We start from the raw sequence: 17,592 nt of genomic DNA, 5'->3' as shown, positions 1-17,592 counted from the left end.
AAGAGTTTGGAAAAATTTTTGGATAAAATGTTTTATTGGGGCAGGAGGCACTTGGGAGTACCATTGTACATAATTCGGAATATTGGATAATTCGGCAAGGCCAGATCCCCATATGTGTCGAATTAACAAGGGTTTACTGGATAGATGTTATTCCCCTTTGGGGCAATACGAAATTAAATGATATGTAACATATCAGTGAATCGATCCAGCATAAACAAATTCTAAACAAATGTATAGTGACACTTCCTATGCGTTTTAAGCATGTGCTATTTGTAGTTGGGAAAGCAGGTTCTGAGAAATTACTTTTGATTTGCGTTGATGGCTTTCTACTGACATTGTGCAAATTGACTCCCTCATAAACGTTTTATAATTTCAACAGAATGTTAATTTGGAAACTTTTACAGTTGGCTGAGTGCGTAACTGGATGTGTACACACATCAGGAGGTGGAGTTATGTCCATGTTCCGTTCAACAAAGTGCTCCGATTGCGAATTAGAAGTCTTGCAACACATCCTGTCTAACAAACGATTATGCACAATTGTATACAAATGTGTAACCATTTCCTGATAAATCTAAGCTAAAAGACTGTCTGTGGAACATATTGGAACTGAACAAAGGTTTAATTCATCCATTAAAATCATATGTGAAACCTATACACTTGTGCAGAATGTAAAATTGATGTGCTCGCATGTATTTGCGTAATGATAAATATTATTGTAAATGATACATGCAAGACGCTTGCATATCTCCTTCTGCCACAACATATATTTGTCCGTTGACGCCTGTGTGCTATCGTCTATTGATGGCTACAACGCCTGGTTTGTAGGATGTTTAAATTATTATTATTTGTATTCACTGATCATTTCCTTATTTTATAATGCATTTGGACCGGCGTGGGCGTTAGGGGGTCCAAACAGGGCCAAACACTGAAAATTAATTAGCCGCACGAACAATATAATTGGAAACCCAGAGCAATTACATCGCAGGCTGGGATTATATGACATCTGCCACGGTGGCTGCTGTGGTGACCCACGCGTCACCTCTGCATTTATGGAGCGATGCGCTTAAGCCGCCGAGCGTGTGGGGAAAATGAGACGCGTCGTCATTGTTATCGTCGTCGTCGTCATCATCATCGTAATCGTGACCATAGAACCAGGCAATTCGGTGTCACAACATTGGTTATATTGGCATGTGTAATACTCTCATGCGAGCATACGTTGTGTTCCAGTAAGTTGTCAAGAAATTGGCGTTGTAGCCAGCCTGTGTTGACCTCAAGGCTATATCCTCATATCCACAGAAAAACTTTGGGTTCAGTGATAATCATGTCATCAACGTTATTTAATGCGTATAACTTGTAAACTTACCGACGGTAGTCACAGACTTGATTATCGGCACACCCTTGATGCCGTAATTAAACATTTTGGCAAGCGAGAAGATGACCATGAATAATTATTTTTCAAATATAATTTATTCCCTTGCATGCGTTATGCAGCGATACATGGTCTTGGGGAGAAAACACATCTTCGCATCTGAGAAACATTCTGTCCATCCACCCACCTCTCCTCTTAAGAACCAATGTCACCTACCCACCCCTCTTGCCTCTTCTCCGCCGCCTCCTTCGTCGCCAACCAGCTCAATTAAGCCGCATAATAAATGCGCGTGTACATATGTGTCCTCAAGAGATAACGAGGCATTGGCAGTGCTCATTCATGTTAAGAGCATCTCTTGCTCGGTCTCTTGGTGATGCCTTCATTTCCTGATTGAGCAAATTGAATTTTCCAGAGCCCTGCAGGGATTGCTAAGGGAACAGAACGCTTGTTACGACTGTGGCAGACCGTGGTGTATTTTTAGCCGCTGGTTCTGTTCTCTATATACGTCATTGAGACAGGATGCAGACCTGCAATTACGCTGTCCGCACCACAGATGGCATTAGGAGCGCGGTGGTTCCGCTTGCAACAAAACAGCCTTCTCGCATTCCAACTTGAATCTAACGCACCACTCAAATTAACATCATCCCTGATCTATTCACTGCTGGATGAAGGCCTCCACAAGCTGCTGACATTCTCCACTAGCTTATGATGCAACAATCCATCGCACCTGCATACGAGCTGATTTTTCTCACTCTCTGTGGTAAATGTGCTGTTGGGTAGGTTTTCCCCCCTTTTGCTGCCACTGACACTAGTCTCAGCCAGTGGCCATCCTTTCTGGCGACGTGCCCTGTCCAAACCCTCTCACTTTTCTCAGCGGTTAATACGGTGTCTTTGACTTGCGCATGTTCTTGAATCCGCGTGTTCTTTTTCGTGTGTGTCCTTGTATAATTCCAAGCAGGGACCTCTACTTGCTTCTTTGTGCACTTATATAAGCTTTGGTTGCATTTATTTTGTCAATGTCCTTGTTTCTCATCTGTTCCATAGTAGATACTGTTCAATCGTAAAAACATTTTTTAAGCACAGTGGTAATATTGCTTATAATTTGTATGTTTCGTTTTCCAAAGGCAGTTTCATTCGATTTTAGACCACGGTCAGTAACTGTCCAAGGTACAAATACTCTGATGTTTTTTTCAGTTTTGTCCCTCCGCCAAATTTTTACTTATTTGAGGTGGGTAACTTCGCCCACCCGCAGTGACCAGCATGGTGAAGTATGGTCACGTAGCCTCCCCACAATGGTTTCAAATGTACATTTTTGAAAATACATTTTGCCTACACCTTCAACTTGATTCTTTGCGCATTCACAAAAAAGTAATTTTATCGACACAATACGATGCCTTGGAGGTTGTCCTTGAAGCAGTTTTGAAAATAACTCCTGCAAGTATTGGTGCACGCGTGCATTTTACTGTTTCGCCTCGCAAGGCGTTAAGGTTAGGCTGAAGGCGCGATCAATGCAGAATGCGGTGGCCGTGTGTTCGTATGGTAACAAGGAATAGTAATTTGCTGCGCTCGAGTGCAAGTCGCCCCCCCCCCTTTTTCCGTTACGTTTTAATGTGTTCCTCCCCACGTATTGATGATCGCTAATGCACATCGACTTGTTTACCCTTGTTTGCGGTTGTGACAGAGACAATACCTCTCGCGCTAACCATTGAGTCATACCAATATAGCGGCAGTCGATGTGCTAGCGCACCACGCAGAGCCAGCTTGCTCGCCAGGAGCTAATCTTTTCAGATGCTGCCCCGATAGCCCTGGAAACGTGTGTTTTTTTTGTTTTACAGCAAGAGCCACGAGGTCTGGAGATGCGAATGTTTGGGTAATTTTAAGGGGTTTCACTGTGTGAGACATGACAAGATTTGATCTTTGGAACATACATCGAGTAACTCTGCAATTGTCCTTAATCGCTGCATCACTGTTCGCGAAACAGAAGTGGGTCAACCTAGTTAGTGGTTAAACTATTATCATTTTGTCTCTCTTTAATCAGTTGGTTTGGTTTTGCTACCTGGGGCCATGCTGTGGACAGCAGATGGGAGTGCAACCCATTGTACTGCATTTCCACCCACTTTTATGCTGCTAGTCTTGACGTGTGGGAGCCCTCATCCAGCAGTGGATTGACGAAGGGGCTGTACATGTGCAATCACACAGTTGATTTGAACGTGATGCGGTTTCTCTTTGATGTACTGCTATGTAAAAATGTATCTTTATCAAGCAGGTATTAACACTGCAGGCTGTATGTTAAACAGCGCAGACGCCATCTCGTTATATTTAGTAAGTCGGTGTTTTTAATTGCCCTGTTGGTGTTAAGAGTGGCGTTGTTCATTCGTCCATCCTTGCCCCCTTAAAGCACGAGCCTGCTGTGATGATGAACACCGGTCACCAGTGAATGAAACCCACGCCGAGGGGACATCAGTTCGAAATGTTGAAGTAATTTGATGCATTGGGGGGTGTCACGGACGGGCCATGCCGGACATTCAGCGACACGCACTGTTTTGGGTTACAGATCTATCTGGCAGAGACAGAACGATGATTGGAGCATCGAACGAGTGTATTCGTCTTTCCTGGCTACCCGTCGCTTCCTTCCTCTGCGTGCATTCACTCTTCTCTGCCGCATGACCATTCTGTCCCTTGTGCGTTCTATCCCCCGCCCACTCAGTACGGCCGTCTGAAGGTCCCCTATCCCTTCCCGCTCCCCTTTCCTTGATGTCAGTGGTCATGAATTACTCATTGTTCCCTGCTGCATGCGGAAGTCCCCCGGAAATGCTTCTGGTCGACGTTCTCTTGCTTCCTCTAGCAAACGACCAGGAACTGCTACCAAGGGCTGATTGTACATGATTTATGTGGGCTTTGTTTGTGCAGGAAGTGGTGGTTTTAGTTACACGAATACACAATCCCGCGTCTTCAAAATATGTTCATTCACAGTCATATACTGTATATATGTAAATACACACCGGTCTTCTTTGCAAAAATAAGTGATAAAGATCAGTGATGGGCCCTCATAAGATTTTGGTGAATATTATGTCTATCAGATGTGATAATTATTGGCTACTGGATAAATGCCTCTTTTCAAGATGGTTGCTATCTCTTGTGGTCTCGCGATGCAGCAGTCCATTTAACTCCAGCACACGAGCTGATTTCTTAACTACATCTCCGCGGTGGACTTCCTTTCCGGTAGTGTTCCCTCCTGTGGCAGCCACTCATAAGGTTCGACCACCGACCATCATCCCCTTTATGGCGATGTGTCCTGCCCCCAAGCCCACTTACTCTTCTTAACAGTCAAAGTTATGTCTTTACCTTGTGTGTATTCTCGAATCCATGGGTGCATTGTTATAATCTGTGAGCCACGCTCGACATGTTTGCCAACAACTGACGATATTTGGTGGTGGGATACAGCTATAAAACTCTAAAGGGTGTGTGTAAGTGAAGGCGGACTGGAATCAAAATGATGAAAGAAAATCTATCTTAAAAAATGAAAGCAGCATACCAATGTGCCTAAAAGTAAGGGTTATAATCGGTTTATATTATCTGATAGTTAATGTGAATCAGAAACATGGACATTGAAAAAAAATGCAACAAAAGCTTTAAGTCCACTAAAAAGGTTTGGAAAGGTACACGCTTGACATACGCTGGCAGAGTACAGTACCTGACATGTCTTACTGGACATCTGTGAAAAAGAGCTTTATAGCTCATTGGGTTCCTCCAGTCTAAATTAAAAATTAGATTCTGATGTTATGTTGCCAGAAAAAAGGGTAAAACCTATTATCACATTTTGGTTACTGGCAAAGAAGGTCCCATGATGTAGCTGCTCAACCCGAGCTCTCATTACTCTGATGGTGCGTTGTCTTTGTGCTGTGTACGCCTTTTGGCGTCTTCTGGTCTTACACCGTTTTGAGACTTGGCTCAAAAGAAAGCGGTATCTGATGTGGGCCAATCAGTTTCAAGGACAATGCATCATATTATCAGTGTTTTTTTGCATTCTGACCACAAGTATTGTGGTGAATGCAGACATCATTCCTTTTAAAAGGTTTCAGTTTGGTGTATTAACATCTTAACACCTATTCTTAGGTGTTTTTCTCTTCAACGTGACTTTACCGAAAAAACTAAGAATATGAATTACTGCAGTCACGAAAGCTTTAAATCAAAATCTTAACACCTGTTTTGTTGCCAGAAATAGGGGGGGGAAACCTATTATCGTAGATTCTGACTCTTTGTTTGATTTGACAGTCAATAAATAGTTGTAAATGATTATGATGATGTAAACTACTCCATTGCCAAGTACTTTGTTCCTAACCTTTGCACGCAGACGTATCACACTCTCCATTATGCAGTGCAGGTGTCGCAAGTGAGCCTTGGCACATTCCACGTGTCTATGACAGCACATGCAAAAACATTTGTTTGGGGCAATAGAGAGTATTTCCATAGAAATTGCTTCACAACTTGAACCTCGTTGCTATTGCAGCTGCTCTTTGTTACGTCGTCTTTTTTGGCTCAGCACAGAGTGCATCTGTTTTGAGTGGCCAGTAACCTTGGTTGTAACCTTGCTGATGAGTCCTTTCCTTCACACCATACAAATACATTCATTGATGAGATTTACTTTGACCTGCCCCCCCCCCCCCCGTCTAAGGTTACGTGATGCAAAAAAGCAGATGACCACCCAAATGATGGCCCCTCCTTAGTTACTGAAGTGGTAAGTGCGGCCACAACTTTAGTCAATCCACTAGTAGATAGAGGCATCCCCACGTTGTGCGAAAATTTTCAGGTTGTTTGACCATACTTTACCCACGCTTGTAATGTATGTGCTATGGCGAAGGGCCATCGCCCCAACATTTGCGTATTATATATTTGTTGAAGAATGTGCCGAGTTTCTTGTTAATAGTGCTTTTGCACCACTCTCAACACAGTGTCACCAGATTATTTCGTCAGTGTGGGTTGATGAAGGCAGGGGGCATAGACGTGGAAGTAGTACAACACAAATGCTTTTGCTGCACTACCCTGTGCTCACACATAGTTGTTGACCAGCGTGGTTTCCTGAAGTGTAAAGCTACAAGTCATGCCGTGCGATTTCTTATTGGCGGGGCTTGCTCGGAGGAGGAATTTTTTTCAAGATTGGAAGCTTTCACAAGGTTCAAAGGTCAATGGTCAAGACTGTAAAATGTTCCCCAAGGTGTCGGACCTAGCCCAGTACATAGATCCTCGCCCCCGGAATGAGAACGCTGGCCTCCATCACCATTCCTAATGCCTCTTATTGTGAATGCACTTCATCTCATCTCCTCTCGTATGGCATCTGAAAAGCAACTGAAAAACAGTGTAGCTGTAAGTTGATGAGCTAGGTGATCTATTCGATGGCACCAGGAGTTGCGTAACGCGTAGCGTTCAGACCTCCTATGTAACCGAATACTGAGCAGTGCTCCATTATGAGATGAACAGATCACACTTCACCACTTTCACAACAGGGTAACTTTTTAATTCTTTGTGTATGCAGGAGATAGCCATGCCTGCTGTGCATTGTTCGAATGCGATTAAGTGCAGCCCAATTGCCCTTTCATGGCAGCTGAAGGCAACTCGTTCCTGCATCGAGTAGTCGATGGGTTACTTGTTTCGAACCGCCACAGGCCATCCGGGTTTAGCGCCACCCATCAGAAGTGTCTCCGTGTTGGTCCAGAAGAGGTTCGCGGGACTTCAGCTGGCTTGGCAGCGCATGTCAGACGTGCATTGGTAGTTGTGGTGTTGCCGAGGATCTCATTCGACTCTCGGAGTACGGCGGCATTTCGCCAAATGTCTTTTGGAGGGGAATTTGCAGCCATGGTAGCGGTGTGGGTTTATGTGTGCCACTGATTTTATTGATTGCGGAATTTATTCGTTTGTCAACTCCCTTTATACGTGGACTCTTACACCAGACCAGTGGGGACCAGCGTTTGTGTCAATATTCGTAGTGTTCGATCGTTGCTTGCCCGTGATGTCCCTACTAGCTTCTGTACGATGCTTTTACCTGGGACTTCCTCTCATTGCTGGTGTTTTCAAGGTGTTGGTGATAACTTAGCGTCCGATTTGATCTGTCTATTAGGTACTTGGTTTGAAGTCATGTACGAGAGGGACATGACAGAATCTTAAATTGAGAGATTTAGTGGCCTTGGGATTGTTCAGCGGTGGAATGTGGAGACCATGGTCTTGGCTGCATTTAGCTTCAAGCGCCTAATAAACATTTATGAACGTATTAATGAAAGCAGGAATAGTATTAACCCCATTGTAAATTTAGATTTACAGTATCGACATGGATTACCACTTGAATTTATTTTTGAATCAGTGCTTGGAAAATCGATATGACGGATTTTTATTCATAAAAAACGTAACGTACTCGCGGACAGAATCAGTTAAATTTATTTATGTAAAAATTAGCTTGGAAAAAAAGACATCCTACTTGCAAATACAGTAAAACCTTGGATTGCGAGCATAATTCGTTCCGTAAACGTGTTTATAATCCAAAGCACTCGTATATCAATGCACTCGTATATCAGTTGTGATCACGTGACGCTCGGCAGACAAAGCGTATACGTACTACTCGTATTGCAAGACCCTCGCTCGTTTATCAAATTAATATTTATAAAAAAAATTTGCTCATCTTGCAAAACACTCGCAGACCAAGTTACTCGCAATCCAAGGTTTTACTGTGGTTGATAAAAACTCGTGTGGCCTTTAAACTGGTCAGATAAATGCATTTTTAAACCTTTGGATACAAAAATGAACGAGATACACAACAGATGACGTTTACTCTCAAACAGGGCCAATGACCAAGCTCAAAAATAATATGCGAATCGCCTTCATACAGCGCTGGTGGTCGTTATTAAACACACAAATCCTTATTGGAACACGGTAAATAACTTAACGTACACATTGATTTGAATAAGCTCGGTTATTTACCATACTTGTGATTGGAAGCCAAGTGACAGTGGAGAAAAAAAACAATTGTGAGCACGAGTGTGGCTGATAGAATGTATTTGCACTCGTAGAGAACCCGTTACTGTGCCACGCAGAATCAGACAGCTGTAATTTGCATAATCTTCTCAGAATCATAAACGCGGAGCACCGAAATAAATCTGCTTTGTCACGTAATAAATGACAAGATAATACGTATTTTGAGTTTTTAGTTTTAATATTCTCAGATTTAAAGACTATTAATATGAATAGGAGCACACATTTAAAAAGTTAGAGCAATTTAAATTGAACCATGACAGTTTTCTGTATTACTTCCAACTCTTCAGTGTCGCTGTATATTATATGTCATCCAAACTTCTTCCGCCGGTTCAATTCAACAATCATTTGTTGCACGGAAAATCCCATCTAGCCAGTTACCCGGCTGGTTTTGGTGTCAACGGCCCCGCAGCAGCCAGTAACAACAGAGCTTTTTATATTCTTGGTTCTTTCGGTAAAGTCGCGTTAGAAGGGAAACAATAAAATAATAAAAATATAAAACAATATTTTATTGTTTCCCTTCTACGTGGTGACTTTACCGAAAGAATCAAGAATATGAATCCCTGCAGTCACGAAAGCTTTAAATCAAAACAGAGCTTTTGTTGGGGCGGAGAGGAACCCAGCCAGCAGCCAGCCAAGAAATACGATGCATAGATTGCTTTTTAATTGTAGTCTCATTCTTTTTTAAATTCGTTTCTTCAGGGCAATTGTTTCACCCGTGTCTATCACATGCTCTGCAGCAAGGACCCAATGTGGTAAGTTAATTATGTTCTTCCACCCCATGTCCTCGCATGTTCTTTATTAGCTTTACGTAAAGAATCGGCTCTTCTTTAACTAAAGCAAGCTTTGTAAAATGTCCGCATTTAATTGACCGAGGCCTTAACGGTGTTAAAACCCGAATAACGCTGAAGCATCCAGACTGGTAATCTTTATTGCCGTTTGGTAGCAAATAGATCCTGACGCAGACTTTGAACTTGGGCAATTAAATATATAGCGGTTGCAGCCCGTTAATCATTCGAGAACCGTTGGCCGCGGTGGTGTAATGGCCGCGCAGGGTTAAATTAAAGCGAGGCTTTAACTCCACCGGCACCCGCCACGAATTTTCTCCGCTCGTTTTACGAGCCGCCTGACGTTTTGCAGCGACCGTGATCGGCTGAGCTGGGCCGAGAGGGGCGGCGGCAGCGGCAGCGGCGGGTGGGGCGGCAGCCGAGGCCCACCGGCGTGGCTTTTTTTTTGGTACGGTCACCTTGGCAGAACGTGTATATAAAGTGCGCTCCCCATGGCAACTGTGTCCGTAATTACAGCTTTGGAGGAAACGTGCGCAAAGGGAGAGAGACACCGGGGCTTGTTTGAAAGGCAGCTCGGCCTGTACGTGGAAAGCCGCTTGTGCTCGCCGAGCTGCATTGGCTTCCAGTTGCCGAACAAATACATTATTATAAGGTGGCACCCATTACACACAGAGTGCTTGCCACAAATGAACCACGATACCTTGCTGTTCTCGTCAAGGTGCGTAAACCATCGGCGGCCCTTGGCGAGCCATCGAGACGGTCACCGCATCGCGCGCTCTCAGATGCGCTTCTGCGACCGTCTGGAACGCTCTTCCTTCCGATGTTAGGAAGCCACTGGAGCTGCGCACTTTTAAATCTCGATTGAAAAGGAATTGCTTTAGAGCTGCTTTTTTGTTTTTAGTTTATTGTTCTTACCCCGCACCTCGGATGAGTGCGGTTGGTTACGTACAGTGCGAAAGAAGTTCAACATACATACATTTTGTGATTGCACCGTGGGCGAAGGCTCAGGTGATAGATTGCGACAGCAAAAAGTGTTGTGGGAGGTGTTGGCATTCTGGACTTCCGATGCTCAACTTGTTTTGCTTACGTTTTGTCCGCCATACAGTGGTAATAGACGGATTTAGGTGTTCTGTGTTAAACAAATTATAGAAGGGTGCATGGTATAAATGTGTGTTTCCATTGTCAGGTGTGTTTTTTTTTCTGGTTTCGTGTGTGAATATATGTACGACATGTATGGTGCGCGCATTATGTTTCTACGTGTGTTGAACTCGGTGGATGCGTGTTTAAATAAACCGGGGGCAGAGGCTGAAAGCTGCAATAAAATAAAACAATGGCATCTTGTACACTTAAAGCAAACGCCTGCTGGATGAGGGCCACACTCTGTAGGTCACGGGGGTTTATTTGACCATACATCACCACGCTGGTCAGTATGGGTTGGTGAGGGTGTGGAACATGGACGTGGGGCCATAGAAGTACAGTACAACAGTGAATTTGGCTGCACTGTCCTCTGCTTTCCACATTGTGGTACCTGGGTAAAGCGACTGAAAACGTATTGGTCTGTCATTGCAGGGCAAAGCGTGCAGAAAAAAACACATTTTCCACTAACCTTGTTATTGTGTGAAACAACTGTCATATTGATTGACGTTTAATGCTGAACCAGGCAATTTATTACAAGCTTTACATGTATAAGCATGCACAGAACATGCCTTCATTTGGACAGTTAACATTGACGTTAACTCGTTTGGAGCTAACGTCAATGTTGAAACATATCCAACTATCATCAGTGTGGTTTGTGTCATTTTTTACGGGGGGGGGGGGGTCTAACGTTTGTCGTCTGGCGATGGGTTGAAAGGGTGGTGGTGGGAGTTGCAAATTTTTTCCATAACCCCTGGACGGTGGCGAGATGTTAACTCCCTCGCCTGGTATGCAGGAGGTCAGGGGTTTGATCCCGACCCTGATGCCCAGATATTTGGAGTTTGCGTCTCTCTCTTCCCGTCGTCGCGTGGATTTTTTTCTCCGAGTCCTCCGGTGTTTCCCCTCCACATTTAGAAACGTGCATGTAAGACTCTTTCGATTATTTTGCTGCCATACGATAAGCCATTTTGTTGAGCTATCATTTGTGGCCAGGTCACTTTTGAAAAATAACTGAAAGCCTCAATGGGCCTGGTCTGGTAGGATGAGGATGGCGTTGTGTTTTATTTGTATGTGTTTGGGTGATTTGTGGACCTTTCTTGTACTTTACACTCCTATCGTCTTTTTGTGTGAAAAAGAGCTTTATAGCTCGTCGGATTCCTCCGGTATGAATAAATATTCTGATTTTGACGTTTCAGGGGGGGGTACCTGAGACAACTGTTACACATTCAGAGGTAGTGTTTGTGTGGCAGCACAGGTGAGGCGGTGTGTGCCGTGGAAAACACGAGAGTTGCTCCTCTTTCTCCGAGTGCTGTTTTTGGTGCCCGCTTCCGAAAGCCAATCTTGACATTAGCCCCTACTTTGTTGTAGCTGCAGGGGTTGTGTCGGCGGTTGTGAACAAAAAAAAAACTAAACAAAACACACGTGGAAAAAAAATAAAACAGTAAAGCAGGCTCAACGCCGCCCTATTATATTCAATCGCAGTGTTCAGGGAATTGTGTGTAAGCCAGTTAAGGGCAGCCTTGGGGTTGCTAAGGACAATTGGGCTGACATCCTGCTCGTAGCTTTTACCACGTTTTGTTCTCTCTCTCTGATCCCCCGGAGTGAATTTAAATGAACGCACGCCGTAGATAAAGGCGGAGGTGTAAATGGCACGATGAGTCTTGGATGAAGGGGGATTGTGTTCCGCGCGTATGAATCATTTAAGCCGGCAGTTCACAAATCCTTGGCCGTACCAAGGTCCAAGTTTTATCTCATTGACCGGTCGTCTTCATTCACATGTAAATTACACGATGCACATTTGAAGAATATGGTCATTGATAAACATGAGATCCCAGAGGTGGTGTGCGAGGCCGACCATGCGGCGTGCATGCTGCGTATCCTCACCAACAGTCAAACGAGCTCAACGGTTGGCTGCTTGTTTGTGATTCAACCATTGGCCGCCACCTTGAGTGCATCAATGAATCGGTTTTGATGGGAAAAGTATTTCTTATCCAGATATTATCTAACCGTTGCTCGCTGTGCTATCCTCTCTGGCAGGTCGAAGGGGAGGTCAGCACTCTCTACGCCTCCATGCAGGAGAGACAGAAGCGCTTTGCACGTTACGCCGAGCAGGTTAAAAAAGTGAGAGCCCATTTATGCACTCGCTCACATTCATTGACAAGTGCTGGGTGTATATCCTGGCCATTACCTGCCTGACTTTGCAGTGTGTAGGTCATATGAGTAGGGTGATATTATTTAATGGCAATGCAAATCCATTTGTAGTTTATGTAGTTTTTCTTGTTAAACTCACCTCATGTTGGTTGTGAATTTCAGTGATGGGATATGTTTTCATTGCTCACACAAATGGTCATGAACAAAGTAGTGATATGGCGATAATGCATTTTGTTTATTTGATTGTGTTCTCGCTATGCGTGTGTGGGCCCTGCCTTGACCTATCATTGCCCCGAGCTATCAAGCTTGACACCGGATGCTTGAGCCACACAGCGCATTCTACCAGATATGCACTACATTCATGTTCTGTATTGTTGCCGTTATGGTTATCACAGCGCCGCTGTCACCAATGCCCTCTTGTTGTGAAAGGTGGGAGAGATCTCTGCGCTCCTGCGGAAGATCCAGATGGGCGTGGACCAGACGCTACCACTGATGGAGCGGCTCAATGTGCTGCTCCCCGAGTCCGAGCGCTTGGAGCCCTTCTCTTTGCAGCCCACACCCCCCAGGGCCACACCTCCCCCTGATGCTGCCAGCAGCACATTAAACTAGGCCCGCTTCCACCCCCCCCACCCACCTCCGTCACAGTATCTCGCTTGTTTCATAAGTACGCAGTGCGCATGCCTACCCGGCCGTCTCGCCACGCTCTGGCTTGTCCACTCTGCCGATCCCCAACGGGTCTCTGTCCCCTGCTGCCGCGTGTCTACAAAACGTGCATTTAGAGTCATTTGGCCGCCATAAATGTACACATGATGATAAGCCACTTTGTTGAGCTATCATTTGTGGCCAGGTCGCTTCAGAAAAAAAGAGCTATATGGCTCAGTGGGCCTTACCTGGTGACATAAAAATAGTTTATAAAAATAGTTTGGTTTTAGTTTTACCGTCATGTGACAAACATCGAACTTTTCTGGCATGTCTTTGCACATACTCTTTGGTTTTTCGGTAAAGTCGCGTAGGTAACATAAAATGAAAACAACTAAATTAAATCACGACGTTTCGGAGGCAACACAAGCTTCCGTCTTCAGGTGGAACAGTCACAGCAGAATGCACGGATCGGAGGGACGCGAGACACCGGCACACTAAATTAATGTGCCGAGGTGCAAAGACATTAATTCTAGATTTGAAGCTTCCGTGACTGCAAGGATTCATACTCTTTGGTTTTTCGGTAAAGTCACGTGGGTAACATAAAATGAAAACAACTAAATGAAATCACGACGTTTTGGAGGCAACACAAGCTTCCGTGTGCCGGTGTCTCGCGTCCTTCCGATCCGTACTTTGACACCTCACATAGTCACACTTCACTGAAGGTGGGAGGGGAATGGGTGTTCAGAATAGTAATTTATTGGTAATTTTTGTGTACTTAATGGACGTCATTTGGATGTCCGTGGCTGGCACCTGCAGGTGCTTGCGATTTTGACAGCAAAGCTCCCAAGCTGCGTCAGTATATTTTTGAATGGCGGCTGGGGAGGTCTGGGCTCGACTCTTTGAGTCCAAGGGTTGCGTTGTGCATCGCGGCCCCCGCTGATAATGAACCGCCCAGCTGCTTTATCAGCGGCCGTGCGTGCGCCTGCTTTGCTTGCTGACGCCGGAGATCCTCTTACTCTGAAACAGTGGGGCCTTTGTGTGATCACGTATATGGTCCAGATTATCTAAATACGTAATTCAATCAGCCCTCCATACTGTACGTATATGCTTTGGGTTTTGTTGCTGAGCCGCACTGCTGATTATTCACGTGCAGCATTGCAATTGACATAAAACGTTAACTTCGACCTTTCAGAATTGGTTTACGAGTAGAAATCGTATTGAAGGAGCCAGTGGTTTTATAAAATTACCTTAAAAAAAATCTAGCCCGCACTGTTCATCGAGAACATTATAAATGAATAATATTTCAAAAAAAACATCAGTTCGCTTTGTCTAGCGTCTTTAGAAATGTATTTTAGATGCTGTATAAGTTCAAATGATCTTTTGCAGGCAATCAAAACGTAAATCAGAAACCAGTAACTCGCTCTGATTCCTAATTATTCCAGGAAAAGCTCACTCAAGTCTGTGTGAGCTCACTTTGTTACTTTCGATCCAATTGAAAACCACTCCTATACGTGTTTGCTGACATTTCGGATTGTTCCGTGGAATGCGCGGCATGAGAATACTGAAAGTAAAGACGCACTTGCCTTGGTGGATTGAGAGAATAGTGTAAAGTAGAGATTAATGATTGGGCAATTACACAGTGGCCTACAAGATAGCATCTCTTGCTTGGCTAAGTAGGCAGGACAACCAGAGCGTTTAATGACTGTGGAGCCCCTTGGTTTTCTCCACAAAGGGCTGGCATTGGTCGTACTTTGCATGCGTGACGAGCCTTTGACGTTTACTTGGTAAACACGTGGAATTAGCCCGATGGTTCATTGATGTTGGCAACTTATGAGGGCCGTTGATATCTTCATTTACGTTGCTGATCGTATCGGGTTTATTGACGAGTTAATCCGGTAGCTTTTTTGACGGACATCCCGTTGCGTTTGCGAATTATGCGCACGAAGAACAGTGAGCACGAGTCTTTTGTCTCCCAGTCTCTTCCTTATGTTACCAAAGGTGGTGTGAATCTCCTGGGATGATCAGCTGGAAAAGAACATGTTTCCACGTGGGCTTTTTTCACTGCCAGTGTTAGTAATGAGCCGAGTGAGACCACACAGTTCAGCCGGTCTGTAGTGGAGCAGGTGCGGGGTCTTGGAATGTCACATTTGTAAAAAAAGAAAGGCTGGTTTCTCTCTCTCTATGAGCTGAGATTCACAGTCCTGTTAAAGACGCAGGACCAGTTCTACATCAGCGAACGGTGTCATTCTATTCCCTGCAGTTACTTTAGCCGTGTTTTGTTAAGTTTCTTCTTTAAAGCTGCAGTCAGCTATACAGAGGACACTTGAATAAGAAAAGTTGCATTCTGACTTGGCTTTTTTTTTCCTGCAGGTAGGTGAGAAAATTTGGATAAGTGTGTGCTTGCAAAATTGTACAATGACTTCAACAGAACGATTTCGCGCACCCTTAGAGTAAGAAACACAGGCCGTGTCTGTAAATGGTAGATTGTTGTGTAATAATGTAAAACTGAAATAAAATGAGAATCCATTCGATGGAGTTCTGCACAGACAATCCTATCCACATTTGAAAAGCCGATTTCCACCTTGTTTTTTTTAACGCTTTGTGACGACTAAATAAATGCCGTCTGATTTATAGGCTCCATTAAATCACAAAATACGTCAAATGTTACCTTTGTAATAGTTGCTGGGAGCCACGCGATTGATTGTTTTTTTGCGTGCACCAATAAGCGAGAGGGGAGGCATTATTGTCTGTGTCCAGTCTAAGGGCTGGGTCGTTTCTTTGTTGAGCAAGTAACTCGGCGATTTCAATAGGTGGAAGTGCCTGTGCGTAAGTCACCCAGCTCCGTCGTCGCTGGATACATAACTCGAGGGCTTTCACATTTGCTCCCCCATCGGCCGCACCTTGCTCATGCCGTTTGTTTCAGTTCACTTGTTCTACCACATTTTACAATCGACGTCTTGGCCTGAAGCAATCGCATCAACATCCTTTTCGTTATCAGTTCCTGAGAAAAAGGCGATCTTACGCAATTTTTGGTTGTCGTTGTTGAGGGAGGAGATAGTAGTTTAGCGGTAACGTTATCAGAGCATTCCTCCGTGGATTGGCTGTACCCTTATCTCTGGACTGACTTTTGTAAACAAAGCCCTTCCCTGCTGGAAGTTGTTTACCAATACCACCTGGACGACAGGTAACACACGCACAATATAAACCCACATTGGTCAGCTTGTAGGGGCTGATCTATTGAAAATGTTAGGGTGCATTAGTTTATGGAGGTAACGTTTGTAGCAGGTGCTACGTACTTGGCGATATGAAAAATTGTCACGATTTGTGGTACCAATTTTTTTAAAATCGATTATTTTTTGTCTTTTCTTTATATTTTTCATGTTTTTTTTCTCATTTGGAAAATCTGCTTTACTCCGTTAGCCTAAATGCATTTTAAGAGTATAATTTTCTCATGATTTGCGTGAATAGTACATTCACACGCATGATTCGATGCATGTACAGTACTGTAAGCATAAGAGTTGACTTTGGTGGATTAAATCATTGTTGCACAAGCACAAACATTCTCTGCAAATAAGGGCCATCATCTGTAACGTAATCTATTATATAAATGTTTACTTTGGGCAGTTGTTTTGACAAATGTGTTGAATTTTTTTGTTTAAAATATAAATTCTATAGATCGTTACACATTCCTACTGCCGACTCAGCAGGCACGATTGTCTGAAAGTAGAAGTACAGGTGAGCTCATTGAATACGTGGCTTACGGTCATCTCGGGCAAAAAAAGTTTTCAATTGTGATAATTCTAGATTTAAAGCTTTCGTGACTGCTAGGATCCATACTCTTTGGTTCTATTGGGTAAAGCCACGTAGGTAAAAAATAAGATAAACATTTTTATGTTTTACCTACGTGACTTTACCCAATAGAACCAATTGTGATAATTTTACGCGACTTTTTCCTACAAGGGGAACAGCATGGAGGCGACTGACATGCAGCCCTTGACGAGGTCATTCTGAAAGTTCAACGGACACTGATTCTATTGAAATATTAAATAAGCGATAAAACGTCTGGGAAATTAAAAATGTTACAATTTGCAGTGATTGTGCCATTTTTGTGTATGTGTGTGGGATTGCAAACATTGTGTTAAGCTTCGCCTAATTGGTAATTTTATTTTAAAATAATATGTATTTTGTAGGTCTTGGTTGAACCTTAATTTCACTGTGTCCATGTGGGTGTAATGTTTAGTGATATGTATACGTTATTTATTTTATATATATCTGCATCAAATATGTATAACAATATGGATGAGCCGTGACATCCCGTAAAACAACAGCTATCGCGAAATGTGTGAAATCTCGCGATAAGTGTGAATCCAAATTTCACGTGATGATTTGTCTCTCTTTTCTGTATAAACTCTTGGGTAAAGCCCCCTCCCTTGTAAAATAATATATAGATATAATCGGAACTCCATTCTGCGTCCCTACATATAAATA

General features: G+C 43.7%; 1 protein-coding gene across 6 annotated transcripts in view; it reads left to right on the top strand.

The window, feature by feature from the left end:
• The window catches only part of BORCS5 (BLOC-1 related complex subunit 5), a 49,955-nt gene that overhangs the window by 11,076 nt on the left and 21,287 nt on the right, over positions 1–17,592 (top strand). For 5 of the 6 annotated variants that reach the window (XM_032948995.2, XM_032948999.2, XM_032948998.2 and 2 more), the window contains 2 exons: positions 12,349–12,432; positions 12,892–17,195. The exons of the other annotated variant lie outside the window; for it this stretch is intronic. In XM_032948995.2, coding sequence (XP_032804886.1) covers positions 12,349–12,432; positions 12,892–13,071 — 264 coding nt within the window. In that variant the 3' untranslated portion in view covers positions 13,072–17,195. Of the gene's footprint in view, positions 1–12,348; positions 12,433–12,891; positions 17,196–17,592 lie in introns of those variants that run through there. 6 annotated transcript variants of the gene reach the window in all.

Source organism: Petromyzon marinus, chromosome 7 (genome assembly GCF_048934315.1).
Source record: "Petromyzon marinus isolate PM22_M1 ecotype Great Lakes invasive population chromosome 7, UKy_Petmar_22M1.pri1.0, whole genome shotgun sequence".
Classification (NCBI taxonomy): domain Eukaryota; kingdom Metazoa; phylum Chordata; class Hyperoartia; order Petromyzontiformes; family Petromyzontidae; genus Petromyzon; species Petromyzon marinus.
The sequence above is the reverse complement of the archived record's forward strand: the minus strand, read 5'-3'. Positions and strand labels throughout refer to the sequence as shown.